This window comes from Dipteris shenzhenensis, chromosome 10 (genome assembly GCF_047967505.1).
Source record: "Dipteris shenzhenensis isolate YYH24624 ecotype China chromosome 10, Dip_SZ_1.0, whole genome shotgun sequence".
Lineage (NCBI taxonomy): Eukaryota > Viridiplantae > Streptophyta > Polypodiopsida > Gleicheniales > Dipteridaceae > Dipteris > Dipteris shenzhenensis.
Genome location: NC_141605.1, coordinates 24,595,342 through 24,620,088, shown reverse-complemented (window position 1 = coordinate 24,620,088; position 24,747 = coordinate 24,595,342). Strand labels below are relative to the sequence as shown.

The window sequence follows — 24,747 nt, the reverse complement described above, 5'->3', positions numbered from 1 at the left end:
CTGCACTCTCTACTAGCATCTCAGCCCTCACAGATCAACCCACCCCCAGCCCCCTTCTCTCACAGCTCAGCCCAACCCCTTTCATTGTACTGCATTAACCTCTCATCTACTTGCAACTCTATCCGTGGTTGTTCTATGCATCCCCATTGACTCTATTGGAAGTTTCTAAGACTCTCGCATCAAGATGTCAGCACCCCTTCTTCAGTACCACTGGGAAAATATATGAGGCAGATCAAAACAGAAGATCGGATTGAGCTACGTTGCTACAATTTCCATCAGATTCAAGTGTGAATTGAAATCTTTTGACTGGAATTTGTAAGTAGCCCGACCCTAGGGCATCAAATCTCAAACGCTACAAAGAAGCAAGTAAAACTACAAACTACTGCTTGATTTTCAAAATCAAAGTTCATGTATAGAACTCTTGAAATTGAATACTGCTTACCCATAGATGGCAGCCTCAGATACTATCTGAGCAGAGGCCAATCCAGCTTCTGTTAAGCTCACAGTTGCAATGTCTGACCAGGAACTCCCATGTTCCATAAAAAGATTGAATATTTTCTCCAGAAGAGTGCTCAATGAATAATTTGACATGGATCCAAACGTGTCAAAATGACAGATTGCAGCTCCAAGAGTATGAATATACTTCCCAAGTGCCACATTTATCATATCTGCCAGGCACAAAGAGAACTGCACAAAGATAGTCAAAACAACTGGCAACATATGAAGCTGCGAACAGAAGATCAAAGAAATAGAAATATAGGAATCACATAAAAGACTCAAAAAAAGGGAGACACAGGCATCAAACTTTCTGAAATGTGGTGAGCTTATGATGTCAAGGTGAGAAAAGAAACAAAGACAAGTACAGATCCAAAAAGCTGTTTTTCAACACCTAAACGCAAAATGTATTGAAGAAATAGGCTGATTGAAATTTATAATCACTCACTTTTTTGTCAACTCGCAGGGAACAATAGGCCCTCTCCAAAGTGCATATATCACATGTTTTCTCACAAAGGTGGAGATAAAATAGCAAGTACTTCCTCAGGCATGTGATAAACTTGCGTGAACTTTCTGGCATTGATATCTCAAATCCACGTCTTGCACCTGTAGAACCAGGAGTTTTGCGCCTTGCATTGACAACACGCAAAGAACATCATCTCCAGGAATATAATTTATTCACCATGTGCACCTAAGTCTAAGTTAAGTTGATTCACTGAGTGGTATGATTGCTGAGCATGTTTTGTCTGCGTAGATAGTGCCTACATGTGTGCATGAGATGAAGGAAAATGCAAATCTTAATAGCAGCTAGACACCTGTTTCTCTTTGTAGATCCATCAATCTCCCACATGTTTATTGTAAAGAGAGACCTGTTCGACTTGAAACAAAATGCTAACTCTTCTTTTGCTCTCTCTACATCGTTCCTCCGATTACGGAAAAGTAAACCTTGTGCCAGTCGAAATCTAGCCTTATGATAATGCTTCAGTTCTCCTTCTATGCATACTTCCAACGCTTTTACACAATCATCAAAGAGGGCATTCCATGCCTCTCTAACACAGTTCCCTGGTGACTCAAATGAAGATTCCACAGAAGGTTTGTTGTCATCATCCCCAAGTGAGTCAGATTTTGTTGTTTGATTCTTTTGACTATGGAAGTCTTGCAGCAAAGTAAAGACTCGCTCTTTTGTGCAATGAACAAAGCAGAATCTGGCTACAACCTGCAGCAAGTTAAACCCAGTGTTTACCAAGCTTAATGTTGCAAGCTGCAAATTTCAACCCATCTCTCTAATGTCAACAAAAGGGGTCTTCAGCTACTTTATTCATCAATCATTCGATCAACCATAATACCTGAATAACATTTACATTATTTGCACCCTTCGAACAGAGCAATTTCAGACGTGATGCATGAAGACGGTAGAGAAGATCAACAGCTGAAGAGTTCATCTCAGCCGCTTTTTTGTAGTGAGTAAGAGACTTTTCACATGGTTGTCCCATTTTTTCACAAAGCTTTCCCAAGTAGAAGAGATACATCCATTCAGATCTGCAAAACAGAAACTTATACTTTTTTTCGGATGGCCAAAACACAAATTTAAATCTAGCAAGCAGCCTTGCAGAGTGAAGATCCGTACTTAAAAGATAGAGCTTTCTCAAAATGCATGAAAGATTTCTGACATATTGCTCTCCATAAAGAATTCCTGACTGCAACATGCTGCCGCTGATTATAGGATGGTGCCACATTTTGTAAAGTGTCATAATACACAAGGGCAAGCAATTCATGTACTTGACTCTGTAACATCACCATGCAATCCCGAGGTATTAATCAAGGTTTCCAAGACCCTCACCACGATATGCATGCTCAGTTTCAGAAAAGACATTTCACAAATCCATAAAGGATATGGCCATATCAGATAGTATACCTTCTGTTCTGGAGTCCTCGCCAAAGCCAAACTCATCAAGAGACAACGCCTAGTCCGTCGTCTACCAGTCTCCACTTTTTTTGTCAGATGTGTATTCATATGCCATTCTGTTGCATTGCATGTTTTACTACCATCATTCAGCATTAAATCCACTTCCTGCAAATATATATATTCTCATTAGCAATCCTAAAACAGGATTTATCAACAAATGAACTAAACAAACATTGGAAGAGAAAATTTATCTACCTCATCATAAAGATTTGAAAGCTTGTGCCAACTTTCAAAACGCAATGGATTATATAGCAAATCGTACTTGAAGAGCCTGACATTCTGCTCAACAAAATCTTCTCCCTCTTTAGTAAAAACAAAACCTGGCCATTTGTCACTAGCACAGATCTCCTCAACCTGTGTCAAAAGATAATACAGATTCCCATAGACCTCACGATAAGGCTCAGATGTTGCGTGTCGATCATCAAGTGCATTGTTTGGATAACTTCCTGCAGCTGCAAGGTCATCCGGCTCCGTGCCCACAACATCCACATGAGGTGATGACAACCCTGTAAAAGTCCTATAATCAATTGGTCCCTCCAAAGGATTGGCTGTTGGAGTTGGTGTTCTCAAGGCATAACTTAAGACTTCTTTAATGTCACCACCTCGTAATACAATGGAAGATAGCTTGTCTTCATCAAAATCCAGATCATCCAGAAACGCATCTACAGCATTGCTTTCAAGAACATGTGCAGGTGGCTCTGGGAATTGTTTTCGAATAGCCCTCAACACTTTGCGAAGTTTAACCAAGCAAGCTTTCTGCCAAGCATAATCGCCAATTTTAGGACACAATAATTGAAGTTGGAAACTAACTTTGAGAGAAAATATGGCTTTTTTGATGCAAAAAGAATCTGATCAAAATGCTGAAAACCATAGGGTATTTGCCTTGCTGCCTTCTCAAATAACACAATTTCTTCCTAGTAACTTGACTGGTAAAACCTTGTATACTCTAATGACAGCATCATTTGTTAGAAGCAAGCCTAATATCTCACATTACAAGCACCGGATACGGGAGAGCACCTCCCTTCAAAACTTGCCACTTCCTATCACTATTGGAACAGGTTACAGAACTTCAAAAGAATTTTCGACAAGGGAAGACAACCACCAAGAAGGTGGGGCTGTGTGCATTAGAAACCAAATCCTCTAATTGCAGCCTTTCCTAAAAGGAAAGAAATTGCAATCACAGAACAGTTTGCAACATGCCAACAATCAAGTCCTTACCGTGCAAACCCTTGCATAAGGAAGGAGGTATTGGAAAACTTCAGCGCACTGTTCCTTTGTTTGATAGTCTCCCAAGCTTGTGTTTGCATGGACTGCAAGGCCATCTTGACCAGTTGACTCTAAGCCAGCCCGCAGGTTCAGACCATACAGACAGAAAAAACTCTGATCCAGAGCAATATCAAGGCCTAAATCCATTTTTATCTTTTCTACATCACAAACTTGTTCATCAGAACTGGGTAAAAGAGGTGTCTTTCTTCTATTCTCCATGGGGTTTTCCTCAAAACCCATAAGTCTGCTATCTTTCACTGTGGCTTCATCACTTCTGTGCAGGCCACCATTGTAAGCAGGGACTATCGTGGGTGTCTCCCTGCCCTCCTCACCCTTTAATTTGCAGGAATACTCATCTGCAATTGATCCACTTTCCTGGAGTACTGCATCAACTTTGCCAGAACTTGGCTGTTCCCTTGTCAGGCCCATTAAGTAGGGAGTTCCACTCTTCAGCTTCAACTCCAGGGCTAAAAGATGCTTGATAGCCATCTTAAGAAAGACCCCTTCCCCACCTTCACAAGCCTTGCCTGCACAGCAAAGCCCACGTTCCGCAAGTACATCATGGACTATAACCAAAAGTTCCACCTGCCAGGCCACATTCATCATGTATTAATTCTAAAAAAGCACAATAGAGCCGCACATATTTGACATTTGAATCTCATTCAAAGCTATTTGGCCAACCTGTTCTTTTATTGAGGTTGTGGAATGATAGTGTTGAAGTCTACAAAAAGCAACTGCTGCATCCACAAAGCACGCGGTCACTGTCTTTTCAATAAGATCTGACACTGGCAAACCAGAAGACCTACGAACAGCTTGCATCATCGATATGTGACACATCAGTGTCAGAAGAAGCTGCTGCATACGCCCCAGTAATTTTCCACTTGGAGACTGCATGCATAATTTCCCACCTTTAATTTAGAAAAGAGTGCATTTGCCTAAGTTTGCTTATAGCCATTCCACAAAAATCAATGTCGCAGTTGACAAGTTCTAGGCATTGAAGTATGCTTACCACAAATGAAGGTTTGTCAAGTATCTGCTGACCAAGATCAGCCACACATCTGCTTATCTGTCTCATTTCTTCTGCTACGATCTTAAACCAATCTCCACTTGTACCTACTCCACCTGGATTATAGTGCTTCTGATGTATACCTTGCAGTGGAATATTAAAAAGATTTCCTGCTCCGTTGACCTTGATGAAACCTGCAGTAAGGAAATGTATCAACATCCTCCGCTCATAACACTGCAAAGCCACACATAGATTCTTTGGCTTTGATCTTTCACATGCACAAACAAGCATGTGTAAGGCTGTCAGCTCTGTTGAAAAGTCAGCCGCATGCTTCTTGCCAACTGGACTTGCTTTGTCACCGCCTTCTTCAGAAAGCAAAATAGGTCCAAGAAGCTCTATCAAGTCTGCATAGTGACCTTGTTCCAGCATCTGAGCAGCTGAACGTGTTAGCAAATCCTGTATCTGTAACTCATAGATTTTATGGCGTACCCTTTCTGCAGAGATTCCATTGTCGACTTTGCAGTAAGGAAGAATGATACAAGCAGTGCCTTCTTTGGCCTTTTCTTGGGCATCAAGACTAGCAAGACACTTCTCAAAATCTTCTCTCCCCTTCTCATAGCTCCCCTGATAATATCTTACACGGCCACTGACCCAATAATACCGCACCCAAAAAGACCAGCACTGATCTTTCATTTCAAGCACTAAAGGTCTTCCTTCTTTATCCAGCCAAGTTAATTCTGTCACCTTTGCTTCTCCTGAACCACTATTTCCCAAGATTCCTGGCGTAGCATCCCAAACAATGCCTGATGATGGAATAGTCACACCAATGCAATCTAATATCTTACAAAGACAATATTCACAATCCTGAAGATAACCTGCAATCTCAAGTTCATCTGTAGTAGATGTCACCATATCCATGTACACCTCAGCAAGGAAAAGGCTGCACAACATTGTTGGTCCTTTTGAAACATTCCGAATATTTTTCTCTAACTGCACCAAAGCTGTCCAACTCTCAAGAGGCTTGACAATGCTCAAAGAAATTTTTTCAAGAAGACACTGGGCAATGTAGTATAACCCACTGTTGACCACATGCTCCCTGAGAAATTGTAGAGCTTCTCCCTCGTCACTATCATATACAACTTGTAATTTCTCTTCTTCTAAGTCATTGGACAAAAAAGGAGGTATATTTTCCAGACCTTCCCTGCAAACAAGATAAGGCTCAAGTAAACTCTTTAAAGCTTCACATGAAACTTTGCTTTTACCAAGTTCTAGCTGTGTATTTTCAATCTCTTCACTTTTATCAAATTTGCGAGTTCGAATTCTTTCAAGCCTAGTGCTGCGTCTTTCTAAAGGTGGTTCCTCATCAGTGGAAGCATCTCTCTCCTTCAAGGTGCCAAGCCTGTCAGATCCTACATCACAAGAAGAACCAAGTACCCATGATCCCTCTAATTTGAATCTCTTTTCACAGGACAAGTCTTCAGTATCATCCAAAGGTCCTCTGAATAAGGCTGGAGCATAGGGCATCGCATTTGATGAAGACAGTCTTGCTTCTTGTATCTCAATTGTATCAGTTTCAGTATCACAGTACTTAGCACTTCCATAGATTTTATTTCCCCTGAGTAAAAAGATAACAGCTGCGTTTGCAATCGCTACACTTGAGGGCTCCGTTGAAGTTGCTGCAGAATCAGCACCTATTGTACCATAGTCTTGGATGACAACAGGCCCCTTCAGATTGATCTCCTCAAGAGCCCTGGAAATTTTATTGGTGACCTCAATCCACGATGCCTCTTCAAAATTCAACAGGATCTTCCAGGAAGTACTTTTGCCAGAAGACCCTTCCACTATTTTTAGATCTTCTAGCTTCCGTTTTTTGGAGAAAGATAGGCTATAATGCTGTGGCTTCAACCTATCAATGCCACGCAAAGTGACAGCATATTTCTTCGAGCTTCCACAATCCTTTATACAATCTCTTATTTTAGCAGAGCCCACATTGTCTTCAATAACTCGTCTTACCAACTCAGCCCTAGGATGGCAGGGTGAGATTTTAAGAAGCTGCTTGACAACAGATAAGCATGCAACCTCATCCCCAATTGCAATCAATACTTCCACTAGCTTCTCCATGCAACCCCCTTCAATACAAAAGGACGATGAGTGAATACCGACAAAAGCGGATATCAACAAGAACAAGCTTTCCCATGACTCTTCTATTCAAACAGCCACACAGATTTTCAGAAGATCTTGCAAAGACTCATGCATCAATTAAAAAGTCTCGTGCAGCTTCAATTGTAATGTCACACTACATTTTGAACAACTCAATGTTTTGAAACTTATAATTTTGCCTTCTTGGCACAGCAAGAGCCTAACTGTATTGAGATAGGTTAGCTATGTATATACTGGAAAAGGAAAAACAACCCATTTAACGAAAAGGCGAACTAAGAGATGACAAGAAGCTTTTGCCTTGGTCTTAAAAGATTCTGGAGACAAATCTTAGGAGCGATCTTCAGTGTGCATTAAAATAAAAACACTGCTAAGAAACAAGAACTCCAACCAAGTTGCATTGCAAATAGACAGCACCTTTAAATATAGTTTGTAAAATATAAGCCTCTTACAGTGATTAGGACTGCATTGAAGACCTTGTTCAAAGGCCCAGCGTGCAATATTAAATGAACCAAGCAAGCATGCCAACGTGCCCAAACGATTCAGCAGTGCAACATCCTTCCCATCAATTGACACAGCCTGCAGGAAGCACTGCAGAGCATCTTTGTAAAAACTTGTACCCTGCTTGAAGAAGGCCTCAGCTAAATTCTTGAATGCCAAAAACCTGAAACCACGTCATCCAAAAGCTTGCCTGTCATGTCTTTGGAAATTTCAACATCAATGAAAGGAACCCTCTATGAACAAACATTCATGCACAGGTTCAAAGGTGATTGCATTTACAAATGAGACTTGCAAAGCTCTCTCTCTCTCTCTCTCTCTCTGGAGAAATCACCCACATGGGGAGACAACTCCTCACCCCAGTGGATGTTTTGGACTGCAAATATGCAATGGCACGTCATGTTTCAAAGATACAGAAAAATATACATGCAAAATCCATCAAGGATCAAGCGTATTGATTACATGATCATAAGCCCGGCTGCAAGACAATGATTGAATACCTCAAGATTGAGGAGACTTTGGAATCTGACCACAGAGCAATGTCACTAGGCCTCATAGGGACAAAGATTGCTGCAGCAAAACAGAAAATTACTGGCGCACCCCAGGCTGAGAATGGATTACAAAAACGCTCACATCTACCAGAAAGAACTAGAAACAGCAATATCACAATGTCACATGCCTTCTACTCGTCAAGCAATGAATAAATGCATAACAGAAATGCTGCTGGAAACAGTCCAAGGGGAGAAGCATAGGCAAGCCCTGCAATCCTGGTACAACCAGGAATGTAAAACAGCAAATAAGGCTTGGAAGACAGCAGATACAACTGAGAAAGAGTGCAAAGCTAGAGCATACAAACGGGTGGTAAGAAACAAGAAAATACATTTTCTCAATAGCAAAAACCATAAAAGTTTTGACAAAACCCCTGAAAGTTTTTTCAGAAATTATATGGCACTAACATCAGGAGAGGAATGCATCATGGGAAGACATGATACAATTAGGAGGAGAGGTGAGGAGAGGTCTGAAGAAGCTAGCAAATGCGAAGGCCCAGACACACAAGGGCTAGTAGCTGATATGTTGAGGGTCCATATTTCTTGTTGTGCACTGCTCTCACCAAGGAAGTCAATGGGCATCCATTTCTGTTCTAGATGGCTTGCACTAAGCCTAGAATTGTTCCTAGCAACCCATACTGGGTTACCAAATTCCCACTGCTTCATCAAGTGCCCACTTGACCTCTTAATTGCCCAGAGCAGAGAAAGAAAGCATCAATACACAGCAAGCATCCATAGAAGTTTGGACAAGAAATAGAACTATACCTTTGTAAGACTAGGATAAGACAAGAAATATAACTACCCACTGAGAGAAACCCTGCACAACACAAGCATCAGGAAGTCCACGCCCCATCTCGCCTTCTCCATCTTCTTCTCCGCCTAGAAGGGCCGTTTGTTTTCAGGTTCTATAAAGACGTGTGAGTTTGGAGTAATTCCATGGGACCCCCGTGTACGAGCAAGAAGAACAAGCTTGACGACACAAATTGTGCCCAATAGAAGCTGAACATGATACTATGGTTCATCCACAAGGGCCTTTGGGAGATTGTGCAAGGATTCAAAAGAAAGCCTGAGCATCCACAGAGCTCGATCCATTGGGATGCAAACCATGAGAATGCTTTTCTGGAAGACTTACAAGACTGGGAGGAGCAGTATGGCACATTCTGCGATGGTGCGGACCATTTTGAACAAGGTCTTTCCTGTAGTGCAAACTTTGACCAATGCTTCAGAGGTGTGGTCCAAACTGGAGGATCTCTATGCCAGGAATTGATCCATAAGGGCTGTCACTTTGCAGGGGCAACTTTACAGTCTAGAATTCCCTAAAAGTAGCCTTATGCAGCCATTCCTAATGCAGGTGAAGGTCATCCATGACCAGCTCATGGAATTTGGTGCTTCTTTAGCCTCGTCTCAGCTGGCTGCCTAATTCTCACCAAAGTCCCACCGAGGTACGAGATGGTCTCTCGGGCATCATGGTGCCAGGTCACGATAAGTACCTTGTATTTCGATGACCTGTGCTCCCTTCTCCTAGAGGATGAATGGGTTCTCTTATCCCAAGGTAAGCTGAAGAAGTCTTATGATTGTGGTGAGGCATTCATTGCAGTTCCGAAGAAAGGCAAAGGTGCTATGCATGTGGGAAGAGAGGGTATCTAGCCAAGGATTGTCGGTCCAAGAACAAAAGCAAGTCCTAGGCCAACGACACAAAGTCAAAGTCATCTTCCAACTGGACTAGTACTCCCAAGGAAGCTGCTGCCCACGAACTACCAGTTTTCTAATAGTTAGGAATGTCTTCCCCCACGTGTCATAGCCAGAGTGTACTATGGGAGCCTGTATTGACTTAGATAGGTCTATTTATCAGGCCTGGCATGTGAGTTCCAGGATGTTGGTGCATTGGTCTCCTAGACCTCTGAGTTGGTCATGCATCCATGCATGATGAGCCTCATAGCCATGCTAGGTGAGCCTCTAAGTCTATACCATGCTCACTAGCCTCTGAGCCATGCTCACTTGCCTCTGAGTTAGCATGAGAGCCATGTCTAGTTCTAGACCGTCATTGCACAGTTTGATGACCGTCATTGTCATGTTCTTGGTTCCATTCTAGTAGTCACTCACCTTTCCTCCATGGGGGGTGTAAAGATATGAAGTCAAGATGCGTCAGTTTGGTGTGTTTTAGTAAGTTCTAGTCTAGTGTGTCCTATGGTACCACGTGTCACACTGGGAGTTATCCCATATGCATTGGTGTTCGTATGTGTGTGTGTGTGCTCTATATAAGAGCTGTACTTGTCTAGTGTCAAATCAATCAAGTATCAAGGTACAAGCTCTTTCGCCTACATGTGAGTACTTTCATTTTGTTCATTGCTTAGTCATTTCATTATGTCTCTCTTTGAGTATCACTCTCTCTCTCCCTAGCCTACCCTCGTTTCTCTCCCTCTCCACCGTGTGCCTTCACAAAGAGGGGTGTGGGCAGGAGAGAGGGCTGATTACAGCTCCTATCATTTGAAAGTCTGGCAAGCAAGGCAAGACGCTGGAACTGTGGACCAAATGTGTTCAAAGTTCATTGCTTGATGTCGCAGAGACTATGAACATGGTGTGTTCCGGAGTTACGTTCGAGGTTCCTAGTCATGATGTGTCAATCGAAGGATATTGGTCGTGGTGTGTTCCACAGCTCATCATTCCCCTTTTGGAAATTCAATGCAGACTAGTATGGGAAATCAAAGCCAAGGAAATCCCTTTGCTATTCTAGGTGGCATTATCTTTTGAGGACCCTAGCTATCAAATGCTATCTTCGCGGTAAATCCAACATTCATTGGTGCTATCTTCGCGGTAAATCCAGTATTTGTGGTGCTAGAGGGTCCATGGCTGCATTTCATCGGCTTGCTTCTTCCAATCATTTGTACCATGGTCCATGAGCTGCAAAGAGAGTATTAGAGTTTAAGGCATCTCATGTGTAGAGAGAGAGGGCTTCTTGTGGGTGTGCCCACCCAAAGAGAGGATAGGCACACATTCTTCATCCAGGCCAGGTCCTAGGGCATGGGCATATTTGCCAAGGTTAGGGTAGGTTAGGGCAGAATCAATTGCTGGTTGGTGGTCTGTTAGAGGCTGGCTGAGGCAGGCCTACTTGGCCCAAGGTTAGGGCGGGCCCAGTTTGGGCACCCAACTAGGTCAGGTCAACCAACCTAACCTGACCCTCTTTGGGTGGGTCAGGGCCAACCTTAGGTCAGCCAGTCAGTAATGCTCATAGCAGGCCGACCAGGCTGGTAGGGGCCTTTAAATTGGCTCCCCCCTCTCTCACACTAGATATGTCAATAAGAGCTTCAGATGTCTCTAAAATCTAGCAAAACACGACAATGTGCAGTCTTGGATTCAAAAACTTTACGGTTACGTCACACATGAATGCTTTTACAATGCACATGCTATGACACTCTTACATCAATGGCACCTGAACTCAAGTGAACCCATATGCATAAAAATGTATCCACACTCATCCGTTTATATACATGCTAAGATGCCCTAACTCTTAATCAACACGGAAAATGCTTTAGCCATAAAGATGTCGGGTACTAGAACACAGAACGCAGAGAGAAGCAAATGCAGTCCTTGCAATTCCATCAACAACTACCCATTCTTGAGGAACAGGATTTCATAGAATAAGCATACCCATTAACTAACGTTAAAGATGCTTGTTCCACCATGAAGGGAGCTAGGTGAGCCAAAAAATCAGACCACATGCATTTGCTCTTCACTATGATTCACTTATCTATTTCTTTTCCTTTCATACTTTAACATGAAAACTCCAGCTCATATATTCACACAGACCAATGCCTCCAGGTGAGTCTTGAGTACAGAATGCAAGCAAATAGCAGATCGCCTGAGACAAGCAAAAAAGAACTTGCCCCTAATTCCAACAAAGCCACATCATTGAAGACAAGTGTTTAGCCTTCTAGTAAAATATGTTTACAGTCTCGCTGAAAGCAGACCTTAGCTGAAGCATGGGGGAAGAGCTCGTCATGTTCTCTGCCTGAGAAAGAATGAAACAAAGGGAACATAAGAATTTCACAACAAGGACTTGATGTTTTCATCATCAGTTTTCAATTGGATTGGATGCAAGGGGAGAAAATAAAATCAATAAAGATGCTTCACCTCTGCGTTCATGCTTAGAGGATCCTTGATGATGGCCTCAAAAAGCTTTTGTGCTTGGACGTATTCTGCAGCTTGTAAAAGTTGCAGACTTTCATGGTACATTTGTGTGAGACGGAACTCCTGATAGACCCAAAAAAGGATCCTTAGAAACCATTTTCAACTTAACTAAAGTTCACCTATCTTATGTTTTAAATGGCAAACTGTCCAATTGGCAAAGGAGACACAAAATCAAAATCTAGCAAAAGCCAGAAGTTACTGCTTTGTAGATTCCCAATGTCAAGACGAGAGATTCTTCACAGACATCCACTACATAAATCAAACCTGGGCTTCTTTTGTTGGTGCCAAGTTCTGCCAATGATTTCGTGAGACATCAGCATCATTGATAGCTGCAATGGAAAACTGGCATCCAAGAATCTATCAGCCAAAGGAACAGGAAGAGCAATCACAAATGCAAGCCATGCAGAGGAAATCAGTTGAAATAAAACACGTTCTGCTTTCACAGACTTGTTAATAATCTTTCTAGCACCACTGAATAACAGTCTACAATATCAAAAGCCATTGAGTCATACCATCTATGATACATGGAAATGGAAGGAAAGTTCTAGAATCTACACACTCATGCCCGTCCTGCACTACCCTCCCTTTAAAACACTTATTAAACCTTCCCCACACACTCTCAGTAACCCAATTTTTTACCCTTGAAGGTCGGCTGAGTCACAAGGCGATTCCCAAAAACCCGTATTTCGATATCTTTTTAAGAATATGAACTACACAAATAGATCTGGACTGAGAAAACAGAAATTGTTTTAGCAGTTCTCTTCAAGTAATCATGCAGGTGCCAGGGTTGCTATTTCACTCGTTTTAAAACTCAACGGGCTTTAAACACCCACCCCGGAAATGATTGTTGGCAAAGATAAGACATGGATTGGTCATTGATACCATGAGTATTACAACATTATTCATCAGAACAAAGGAAACACAGTAAACGTGTACTCTTACCATGGTACTGGTAGTCCAAGCATGAAAATTGAGTGTCTGCAACAACCAAAACCCTTCTTTTCTGCCTTCCTTTAAAGCTGCAAGATCAGAAGAAACCCAAAACATTACAAAAGCGAGAATTTTAACAGAAGACAAAACATCAAACAAGAAATAAGAAGCAATGTGTATGCTGTTAAACCCGAAATTGTACAAAAGCAGCAAGCAAATCCATAACTATAATTGTCAAAGTGCAGCAAACAGAGAATGGAGAGCAGATCTGCGAACTGAGACAGCAAAGAAATGCAAAAAACAAAACTGCGCAGAAATAACAGGGGAAAAACTCTGCTGAATAGCTGAGAAAAACTCCACGGAAGTGGTCGCCACAAACATACCAAGACTAGGCTGGGAACTGTGCCAAACAACTGCCAAAAACTCCCGCGTACAACCAGGCCAAATAAGCCTATTTATAGGGGGCAGGGGCTGCTGACCTGGTCGACTAATGCCAAGATTCCAAGATATAATAACTACAGCAAAAGGATAGAGTAGAGTTCCTTCATTATTTTTCTTGTTTTTTGAGAAGTAATCGGTTAAATTATTAAATTAAGAGATAAAGGCACTCTTACTTGCAAAGACAAGAGAACCTATACAATTGGAAGTAACCACTCCATATTTAGCCATATCAATATTTTCTAAATGGTTGGTTATTTATTTATCAAAAATAAAAATAAAAGTAAAAATAAAAAATAAAATAAAGAGGTGGGAAAAAACCAAAACTAAATAGGTAAATCAAAGCAGATGACCTCCAAAAATAGAACAAACCTAAGAACTAAAAAGAAAATGGACTTGGAAGCTCCCCACTTTGGATTATGATTCTAATGCCAAATTTCCAAGACATAATAACTACAGCAAAAGGATAGAGTGGAGTTTATACCTAGATGAATCCAGGAACATTCCCAAACTCATCCTCTAAAAACACAACATAGTGCAGTTTCAATCTCACGATAGTCACTCATAAGATTGAAAACCATAAACTCCATAGCGCATAGCAGGGACTAGCTACTATGACATCCCCACTAATGTCATCAGCGCCCAACAGTGGGTGTAGACCATAGTATAAAAATATGCTCACATACAAATCCACACACCCACACATACTTGAACATCCATTTATACAAAGTCTTCGTATTGAGTTTCTATCAGCACCCCGGAGGTGAAGGACAAACTCAGCGATAACGAAGGCTAGTACTAAAGGAGAAGGCTAATCAAAAAGTAGCCCAAATCTCTTCATTCAAGCTACAACTACTTGTGAAGTCTAAACGATTTCATTTTAGTCTCTCCCAAACGAGCATCTAAATCTAGCTGATAGGGCAACGCACCATTTAAGATAGAAAGAATTATTGCAATACCAGCAGACCGCAACTTGGACGAAAACTTCACAAGGTGAAATTTGCATGTCCGCTAATACAGCAGAAGCATATACCATAGATGAATCTAGGAACATTCCCAAACTCATCCTCTAAAAGCACAACATAGTGCAGTTTCAATCTCACGATAGTCACTCATAAGATAGAGTGGAGTTTCTTCATTGCTTTTCTTACTTTTTGAGAAGTAATAGGTTAAATTACTAAATTAAGAGATAAAGGCACTCTAGGCACTCTTACTTGCCAAGACAAGAGAACCTATACAATTGGGAAGTAGCCACTCCATATTTAGCCATATCAGAGATGTTTTGAGTCAAATTTCAATGTGTGGCATTCCTATGATATTCAACAGAGCATACTGCATGCATAACTTTCTAGCTATTACCTGACTGTTATAGACTACTGACTTGATCAGTGAGGTTCGACTGAAATGTCACATACAATCCAAGCCTAATACTTCAAGGATGGGTAGAGACCTTATTCTATAAGGACATGAAGGCTCGCTTTTTTGACATCAGCACATGTCAGTTTCAAGGCCAAAATGAGACCATCAATAATTATGCCAACCACTTGATCTAGGATACCAGAATAGAAATTTTTATGCAAAGATTGATCCTTGAATGTATCCAAGGACAATGACAAACCTTTCAGTTGGTACAGAATTGTGAGACTTTGCAATATTCAAGCCAAGTTTCCATTAATTTCAGAACTTGGGACAGAAAGCTAAGTTTCATTATATGTTTCCAACTTGAAAACATAACATTCAACATTGGAAACATTTCAGAGATGGCATCAAAAAAACTAGGAAACAGTAAGTAGGGGTACATAGCACATTTATGATTGTCAATGCAACCTATAGAAAGTCTGTACAAAGCCTTGTTGGAATACATGGTTGCTAATAGATCATGTTTTAGCACTTGTGAATCAACAGTGTCGATACATGCATGTGCATTGATGCTTCCACTCGTCAATAGATAAGTGTCTATTGCAGTCTTCAAGATTATCCTACAAAAGGCTGGTGCTTGCTAAGGCAAGCCCTACCTGAATATGAGGTGGCAAATATGAAAACCCTTGCGATCACGCAACTTTCCAAATTCCAATCTGAAGAAGACAGTGAGATATGAGTGTTTTGGTTGTTCTAAACTTCAATTTCAAGAGACCTTACGTATCAACACGCTGCACTCTAATAAGAAAGACTTCAGACTAGGTAATCAAGCTATTGATCAACATCAGGATGGATATAGTTAGGGCATAACTGGTGACAATTGATCAATACTAATATTGTTGCCGCAAAACACCAAACTTGAACATTATTGCCTCTCTGCAAAAGAAGCCTGCAATAACGTAACCAATCCGGGAGAGTTGAGTGGGAAAGTTCACATGAATGTAAACATGGAGGTGCCTCCAGTCCAGCGTTACGATCTTTCTTTGTGATCGTGAACATTATTCCCTCTCTGAAAAAATAAAAAGAAGCCTGCAATACGGTAACCTAATCGTGGAGGTAAGAATGGACATGAATGAAAATATGAAGGTACTTCCAATCCAGGGTTACGATCTTGCTTTGTGATCTACTGAAGTTTTTGAATTGGAGTGGAACTGATGCACATAATCGTAGAGTTGTATGAGCTAAGTGGGGAAGGAATTAATATCACCAACAACTATTGCAGCCTGCTCCTTTACGTTTTTTAAGATCTGCACCATTGGGAATGTTTCACATGGTGTAAGCCTGCTTCTATCACTCAGGTGAAAGCTCTAGTTCAATGCATCATTCCAAATATTGGTTGGAGTCTACTTACTTTCAACAAATTTGACAAGTTCTAAGCATAATTTTAGTTAAAGAGCATACCTGGCAGCCGGAAGAAAGTCCAATCATGAAGGAGGGCTCTTGTATGCTTGAAGAACCAACAGAGGCACTAGGATTATATGTAAAGCAAGTGATTTCCTTGGCCTCTGATGAGGACAAGTTCAAAGGATCAAATCAAAAGCCGTTGCGTAGGGCTCACCGACATTATATAAGCTCATTCAAGCACAAATCACCATAGGGAAACATAGTAAAAAGATTAGTAACGTATTCCGACACAATCACTGGACACGAACCCAAGTATAGGGGCTTGAAATACACATCGCTTGAGCCTGCAGAGTCTACGAATCAAGTATTTGCTGCCGATCCATGAGAGCGATTGTTCCCAAGGAAGACTGAAAATGGTGTCAAATTTTCGCTTGCATGGAAAAATGGAGAAATAATGTACACACAACTAGATCCGGGCTATTGAGGTAGAATATATATAAATGAATTTAGTGCTATTTCCTAAAAATTGTTAAATAATATTTTCAAGTTTTGACTTAATTAAAGTGAATTTTGAAAATAGATTTATGTAAACTTGCAATTTGAGAATTATTAATTATGATATCAAGAAGAGCACTATAATAGTAGAATTTTTGAAATACACTACAATATGATTATAAGAGTAACAATACATGAAAATTTATCTCGTATACTTAAAAGTAGTTATTATTGGAATTGTTATATGTCACTAAAAACATGATGTTTTTAAAAGCATGAATTACTAATAGTTCATACATGAATTATTTTATGTGTATTGAAAAAAAGTAGTAACGCTTTGAGAATTGAAAAAATTGAGTGATATATGCTATGAATTAATAGTCCTTCAAGAGTATGACTTAACTATAGTTTGAAATAGGAAGTCCTTTACATGTATTGAAAATGGGATCCTACTTAAATATACTAGATTATGTCTCTATTTTTGAGAAAGTAAAATTCTTTTGTAAATGCTAGATTTCCATTGAGGTTATTGTAGCCGTATGTTGAGTCAATTGTGTTGAGTTCTCTTATGAATTTCTCTTCGAGTGTATCTGCTTTGCTTTTAAAGTTTGTGGTGGCTAGGATTTCTCTTTTGAAGTTCAAGTGGAACAGTTTGTACCTGTTAACATCATGTTTCATTTTTTATGGAGGATTGGTTTGGTGTTGTGCTATCCATTTTTCAAGATTACTAGTTTGTCCAATATATCGTTTTTCTGTAGCAATATATAGAATAGAATATATGTAATATGGCCCTTTTGTGCCTTTTTCTTTGTCTTCTTCGCAATTTCCTATAGAAGTTCAAGGCAATAAACTGAAATTCCTCCTGAGTGCTTATCTGTTATTGCTTGTGCTTCTGTTCTCAACATCATTGGAGTAATTATCGTCCTCTTTTGTGATTTTTCGAATTATGTACTTAGTTAGACCTGCATTATGTTTGAATTGATATTATGCATATGTTATTTATTTATTTTTAATATGTAAAGTTTAATAATTTTTTATAAATATAATTATTTTACTAACCGTTAGCTCTCATTTCTTTGTCTCCATGTTTTGCCTTCCATTGTTGTACTTCATGTTGATTGTTATCCATGAAATTCCTAAGGTCTTGCAGTGTGCTCAATCCATAAATGTATTCATTTGGTTCCTTTCCATCCATGTTTGCGAGATGCATTTGAGCTGTATACAAGAAATAATTTTGTCCCTTTGTTCTTTTTGTTGAATTTTCTTAATCTTGTTGAGCCAATCGGGCCTTACTTTTAAATTGATTAAAATATATGCAAAATAGTAATCTATTATAAATTAGAATATAAATTAATGTGAAGAAATACTACAATGCGTAATATTGAAAACGTACCTCGTCTGATGTTACTTCATGTGTCCCATGGGTTTGATTTTCATAGCATATTTTAGAAGGTAATATGATAGGCCTGTGTTGGTTATTTTTTGAATATTCATATGTGCTTGCCACAAAAGTAATATTCCTGCATGGTATGGAACGAAGTTATGATGTTCTAGGGATGGACAGAAGTAGATCCATCTTTGTGTGAGAAGATCTAAAGTAGGTTTAGTCTCTAAATGTATAGGATATGGAAATCCATATTTGCATTTGTGGCTTGTGCTTGAGTCAAATAGATTGCATGTTGGCCTACATTTGTGGATTTGTTTTCTCTTTACCATATAGTTAAGCTTTCTTTGAATTGAATTCTCTAGCCAGTTATTAAAATCATTCATGTAAGGGATATATGCATCTATCTGGTTTGATACGATCTCTATGTCTTGTTCATCTACCCATAGCATCATGTGTGCATGCATAGATCCTCAATTTTGTACCTCATATCTTATGATGTGATGGTTGACTCTACCTAGTAGTCCTTTATCACACAAAATATATCTTGCTAAGAATTGTTGTAGTCTAACATGGAAGAGCACTGTGCATTCAACTGGACAATCTTTCCATGTGAAGTTTTTATTGAATTGTTTAGCAATGGTTTCTATTTGATCGATTTCACACCATCTCATGGTTGATACCTTATCTGCAGTAAGTGTAAGGAATATATTGGGAAGGCCCCATGTGTCAACCATTGCCATTAGATCTTTTAAGTTTCTACAGTGCCATGAAGGAGATCCAAGAATAGAACTTGGTATCTGAAACTTAAGAATACCTCTAATTATCTCTTGTTCATATATTCTTGGATCTTGTTCTCTTTGTTGGTCAATATCTCTTTGTAATACTGTAGTTTGAGTAGAGTTTGCTATTATAATAGATTGATGTATTTGGTACATCAATAACAAGTATGGTTTGCAAAGAGTGAACACAGAGAACAATGTTGATATTCTCATTTTTAAATATACATTGAAGAACATCTTGCCATCATGAGCACCATATCCGAAAGGATAGAGGAATGGGAATAATGCATACTCTAGTGTTAATTCGTGACATTGTGACAGACCTTCCATAGATGTTATGAGCTGACGCTCAATAATTCTTGTTGAATCACGAAGTACAAATGTGTCAACTTCATGCGATGTATTTTTTTTTAATTGATGAGTTGTAGGTAGCATGTTGATTTGTTTAGTAATGACAAGTAGTTGTCCTCATGTGCAATTTTCATAAGATCGAATGGTGAGTCAGCAGAGTGTCTTTCAAGAATATCAGAAATAACTTCTAAAGAAAGAACACTTACTCCTAGTTTTAGATGCGGTCGTTCATACATTGTTAAGTATTTTTTAAATATGGGGTTTGTTCTAGAGTTAAATGCTAGAATGTGTTTTGTTGTTGATAATAAGTTTGTTGAGTTACTACAAAGTCTTTGTTGGTGATTCCAACATATTAGTGGATTATCCAACATCGATCTCCTTTGTAGTATACCTATTGCTAAAGATGTAATACCTTTAGAAACGTTTAGGGATATATCGATTATAGAAAGCATTTGTATTTAAAATATGTCCGCACCTAATACATTCTGTAAATAGTCTAGATCATAGGGAACCGAGTACAACTATGTTGGATAAGTCATATGATGTTATACTTGATTCTAGTAGTGATATTACTGATTTTAACTTTGTAAAAGGACCTGTGTTAAATTCTGTTCTATCACAAAATACACAATATTGCATCTTTGAAATATATTGAGATGTAATTTGGTTCCATTCTTTTAGAAATTTATCAATGAAGAGCCATGAAGAGAAACTCAGTTGTAATCGTCTTTTCTTGTTTTCTATGCTAATGTAGGAAGCAAGTTCTCTCCTTTCAATGAGTGACCTTTTCATATTTGTAAACTAAATTATATGTTAAAGTAGATGCACCTACTTTATTTTCCTGTTGTAGATGAGAGTGTTAAAAATGACTTGAAATTCACCAATTCGAATAATCTGCAAACAAAATATCAAGGTTGTTAACACTATATTTTTCACTCAAAATTTATAACGTCTTTAGTTTATATTGATACCAATTTGAATATAGCATATAGGAATTTGAATGTAGCATATAGCATTTCGAATATAGAACATGGTAAATAGCTCTTTCTTTTTGCACATAGGAGTTTGTGTTTAGCATATATTTTTTTGCATATATTTTGTAGCTATTTGAATTTGGGATATAGCAGTTTTCAGTTATCACTTTGTATATATTTGGTAGCAATTTGAATTTGAGATATAGCACTCTAAATTTCGTACATATCATTTTGCATTTAGAATTAGCACTTAGCATTGATCAACTAGCATTTTTGCATTTAGCATATAGCACTTTGTATCCAACACATAAACAAATAAACTTAACCACACATTCATGTGGGGGAAGAGTCGGCACATTTCCTCTCCAAAAATTATAAGACCAAGGAACGTGCCCTTCCTTGGGTTCATATCATTTTACATTTTGCACATAGCATTTGCATATAGTATGTAGCAATTTGAGTTTGGGATATAGAACATAGCACTTTGCATTTTGCACATGGTACTTTGTTTTTAGAAATGTATGATTTTGTATTTTGTACATAGTATTTTGCATTTTTGAAAATTTAATGGATCAATTTTGTAGTACAAAAAACATTGAGGTTGTTGGCAAGCCCATGCGTAGTAGCTCAAATTGCGAGCATCAATAGCACGGCCATCGAAGCAACAAGGATGAGCTACAAGAACGTCAAGCAAATGCCAATCGAAAACTTTGAATCATCAAGCTGCCTCTACAAGGTTTTCAAGAGCAAGTACCTTTAGGAGCAACTTGGCGCGGGAGATTCTCCTCCTGGGTGACTTCAATGTACGGACGAGGAGCAAACAGGTTAGCCTGCAAACTGAAACCGATGGAGGACTGGCACTAGCGGAGGAAGGTGAGCTGGCTAAAAGGTGCGGACAAGACTGGCTCCTAAACGTTCTATCATCGGATCTCTTCACCTAAGAAAGTGATAGTGATTCTAACTCGAAGGACGGGGAACTTGAGCCAAACATTTGCAACGGACATACAAATATGAACAATCGTACTAATAATCACGCTACCTCTTGAATACTCTAAATCTTCACACTGCCTTTCGAATACTCTAAACCATCACGCGGCTTCTAGAATCGTGTGCATCTCATTATAGGCTGAAGCCAAGAAAACGACCCTATGAACTGTTACTACATCTACAAGTGAAGCCAATAAAAGAACTACTCTGGAACTTCTGCTGCTGCTCATCTATATGGTGTACGAAAAGAAACGCCATTAATTACTTACACATAAAACACTCTGGCTCTATGGAAAACACGATAGGGTTCTCAACAAAACAAAAGAGCCAAAAAATCGTACCATAATTCTCAAGGAAGCAACTGAAAATTGTATGCTTGAAGCTTCATGGTTGCAAATAAACCTCTACACCATTAACCTAAAAGTTGCAAATCTCTTCTGCGCTCTCTGGTCATGCGTCTAAATTTATAGTCTATGAAAAGCTTAGCGTCAAAATCTTTAAAAAGCAAAAAAGAAAAAAGAAAAAATCAAGCCAAATCTAAGAAACCAAATCAACGGCTTATGTGGATGACACATGACTCAAGGAGGGGAAAGAAAACCCAAACATCTCCCTAGGTTGCCTGCCATAAAAATAGCACAGAAGCTGGACGAGAAGGCAACGTAGCACAATACTCTTATATCAAAAGCGGTGTCATTTGTAGTTGCAGAACTTTTTATATGTTTGTTCCGCCCTCCCATAGGTACCTCGATTCCCAAACCATGAGCCTCTGCTTCCTTCCCTTCTTTTCCTCAGAGAACATGCTTAGACAGGATCGTTCATCAGGACGCAGTAGCAACCACAACCACAATGGCCCCTTTTGGAGAGATGGATTCCTCCACTGAAGCTCGTACTCAAAACAAAAGTAACTAGAGAAGGTAAAGGCTATAAAATATCATCCACTACTGACAGACACTGAGCAATCCTTGGACTAAGTTGACTGATTGTGCTTCGTTTAGTAGATGTGGCACCTGCAAAAGTACTCGGTTGAGTAGATCTATAAATCCATTAGGAATTGGCGTGGTTCTATAAAAGAGCACAAGGAAAGAATGGTGGCAAACGGTGAACACCATGGTAGAACACCGAGCTTGCAATGTCAAGACAATCCATGGATCGAAACTTCAAAAAATGGTGACCGGCTCCATTGTGAACGAACTGAAAAACATGGTGTTTGAACAACACAAGGCGATGGAAAGCATATTCACCTTGTAGATACATCATTTGGTGCATTGAAATCCTTAAGGACATGTACGAGGTGAACAACGATGCAAGGATTCTTGACCTCGAGGCAAAGCTAGCAGTATGGCATGCACATTGTGATGAGGGGGACATGATTCAATATGAAGGGGGTGAGGGATTAACTTTCAATGGTCGGTTAGGCGACAGATCCATCAAGGATGGCTAGGGTCTTCCTTGACATGCTTCCCAAAAGCGATAATAATTTTGTTTTACGACTATGATTATAGGACAGCAGTTGGCACTAGTAACTGTCGAGGAGCTAGTTTGCTGTTATAGGAGGAAGCTCGAGCAGCAACTTGAGATGATGAACTTGTTAAAGCCTTAGTGATGGAGATGAGGATGTCTATGGGATGGAGTGTGCTGAAGCCAAAAGAGTATTTGCTTGAAAGATCATGGTCTAGGTATTCTAGAGAGCCACTTGAGTTTAGAGATCTGTGTGGGTCAACCACTAGGGTCTCATTCCTTGAGATGGTCATATGGATGTGGACATTATCAAGGGAAGGACATGTTGAAAGAAACCTTAGGAGTGTGGTGGTTGGAAGACTTCAATGTGTCCACTTATTGTGAGGGGGAAAGCTGATGATGCTTGCATCCGGATTACCCAAGATCACTGGCGAGCTCATGATTGAAGTTTGTGGTGCCATGGACCTGTTGCATTGCCAACATTATACCTCTATACCAAGATGGTTCTCTTGTGTAGGATTGAACCTGGAGGAGCAGGAGCTACTAGTTGAAAGACCAAGGAACAACGATGACTCTGAATCACTCCAAACTACTTGTCTATGGAAGCTGATGGAAAATCTACACTGAGAAGTAGGGATTGGGCCGTGATGTGTCGATGAGATGGGATGTTGGATTTTAGGTGGTCACCTCCCCATCTATGAGCCCCCAAATAAGGAGTGCATGGGGGAGGTGTACCAAGTTAGATTAGATGTCACATTGGCAAGTCTAATAGAAAAGAGAGAGAAAAGATAGGGCTGCCACATGAGCAGCACATAGGTTGCCTTGTGCACAACATCTAGACAATGTACCTGGCTGCTTGTGGAGTTTCTAGAGAACAGATTTAATATGGATCAGAGGTGAGCCATCAGAGGATGTATGGAGCATCTGGCATAGTTGTGCGGGCTTGTAAAGGTATTGGAACAGAGGTGTCTGGAACATAGGTAGACTGCATAGATTATAGTTGTCTAGAGAGGGCTACAAAAGATTGTACAGAGCTGTACAAGAGGCAACAAGGCTGGAGCATGTCCAAACACAAAGACAAGAGACCAAGAGCAGATCTGCAGCTATCAAGCGTGGAGGTTGGGCCAAGCAGAGGCTTAGAAAGAACCCGGAATAGGGCAAGACAAGTGGCATGCTGCCATGTGGCCAAGTGGGGTTGTAAATGGCTACTGACCGGATCAGGTTTTACAAACCTACAGATCGACTGTTAGGGCTGATCCAGTTAGGTATTTTAGGGCTCCTTTGGGGCCTATGAAAGGTAGCCCATTGAGGGCTAATTCTATCCATTCATTGAGTGAGTTGTGTTAGCAATCCAATGTGCTTCGAGTTACCAGGAGGCTATTGGTGCAGTAAGGAAGTAGTTGACTGCAGGAAATAAGGATTTTATCATAAGACACTCCATATGTCATGCATATCTTGCCTCTTTATGCAACTACTCAACTCTACAACTAAGCATTTGTATACCCTCTTAGGAAGGATATAACGTGTGTATAATTGCACCACATTATCTGACTAGGTCTAAATATAACTTATCACTAGATTAAGTGATCCACTTGTGTTAGCACGAATTTCTTTGATAGCAATACATATGCTTCAGCATTCATTGGATCTAACTCAAAAACAGCATTTGCAACATGCACAGCTCACTCCATGCCATTATGAATCCTGCATGATGAAAGCAAGCTTAACCATACTGAAGAAAGATTCTCAAATGGCATGCTGTTGATCAGGTCCTCTACCTCTTCCAATAGTCCTCGGCACCCAAGAAGGTCAATTATGCACAAATAATGCTCCACAGAGGGAGCTATGCCATAGTTTTTCTTCATTAAGGCAAAGCATTGCCTCCCATCAGTGACCAGACCTATGTGACTACACGCAGTCAAAATGCAGATGAAGGTGATCTTGTCTGGTGTAAAGCCTTCAACCTACATTTGGCCAAACAGTCCTAGGGCCTCCTTGCCACACCCATTTTGGGCATGTGCTGAGATCATGGCATTCCAAGAGAATGCATTCCTTAGTGGC

At 39.9% G+C, this 24,747-nt stretch overlaps 1 protein-coding gene across 1 annotated transcript in view; it reads right to left on the bottom strand.

The window, feature by feature from the left end:
- LOC147897599 (Tetratricopeptide repeat (TPR)-like superfamily protein) overlaps window positions 1-16,320 on the bottom strand; it is a 30,581-nt gene extending 14,261 nt beyond the window's left edge. The window contains exons 1-17 of the mRNA XM_087380977.1: window positions 16,313-16,320; window positions 13,438-13,569; window positions 13,067-13,143; window positions 12,389-12,466; window positions 12,068-12,187; window positions 11,905-11,945; window positions 7,343-7,554; window positions 4,737-6,862; window positions 4,409-4,615; window positions 3,680-4,312; window positions 2,657-3,217; window positions 2,411-2,566; window positions 2,123-2,280; window positions 1,842-2,034; window positions 1,311-1,711; window positions 944-1,124; window positions 443-726 (exon numbers count right to left, since the gene is read on the bottom strand). Coding sequence (XP_087237103.1) covers window positions 443-726; window positions 944-1,124; window positions 1,311-1,711; window positions 1,842-2,034; window positions 2,123-2,280; window positions 2,411-2,566; window positions 2,657-3,217; window positions 3,680-4,312; window positions 4,409-4,615; window positions 4,737-6,862; window positions 7,343-7,554; window positions 11,905-11,945; window positions 12,068-12,187; window positions 12,389-12,466; window positions 13,067-13,069 — 5,354 coding nt within the window. The 5' untranslated portion in view covers window positions 13,070-13,143; window positions 13,438-13,569; window positions 16,313-16,320. The remainder of the gene's footprint in view (window positions 1-442; window positions 727-943; window positions 1,125-1,310; window positions 1,712-1,841; window positions 2,035-2,122; window positions 2,281-2,410; window positions 2,567-2,656; window positions 3,218-3,679; window positions 4,313-4,408; window positions 4,616-4,736; window positions 6,863-7,342; window positions 7,555-11,904; window positions 11,946-12,067; window positions 12,188-12,388; window positions 12,467-13,066; window positions 13,144-13,437; window positions 13,570-16,312) is intronic.
- Window positions 16,321-24,747: the final 8,427 nt, after the last annotated feature.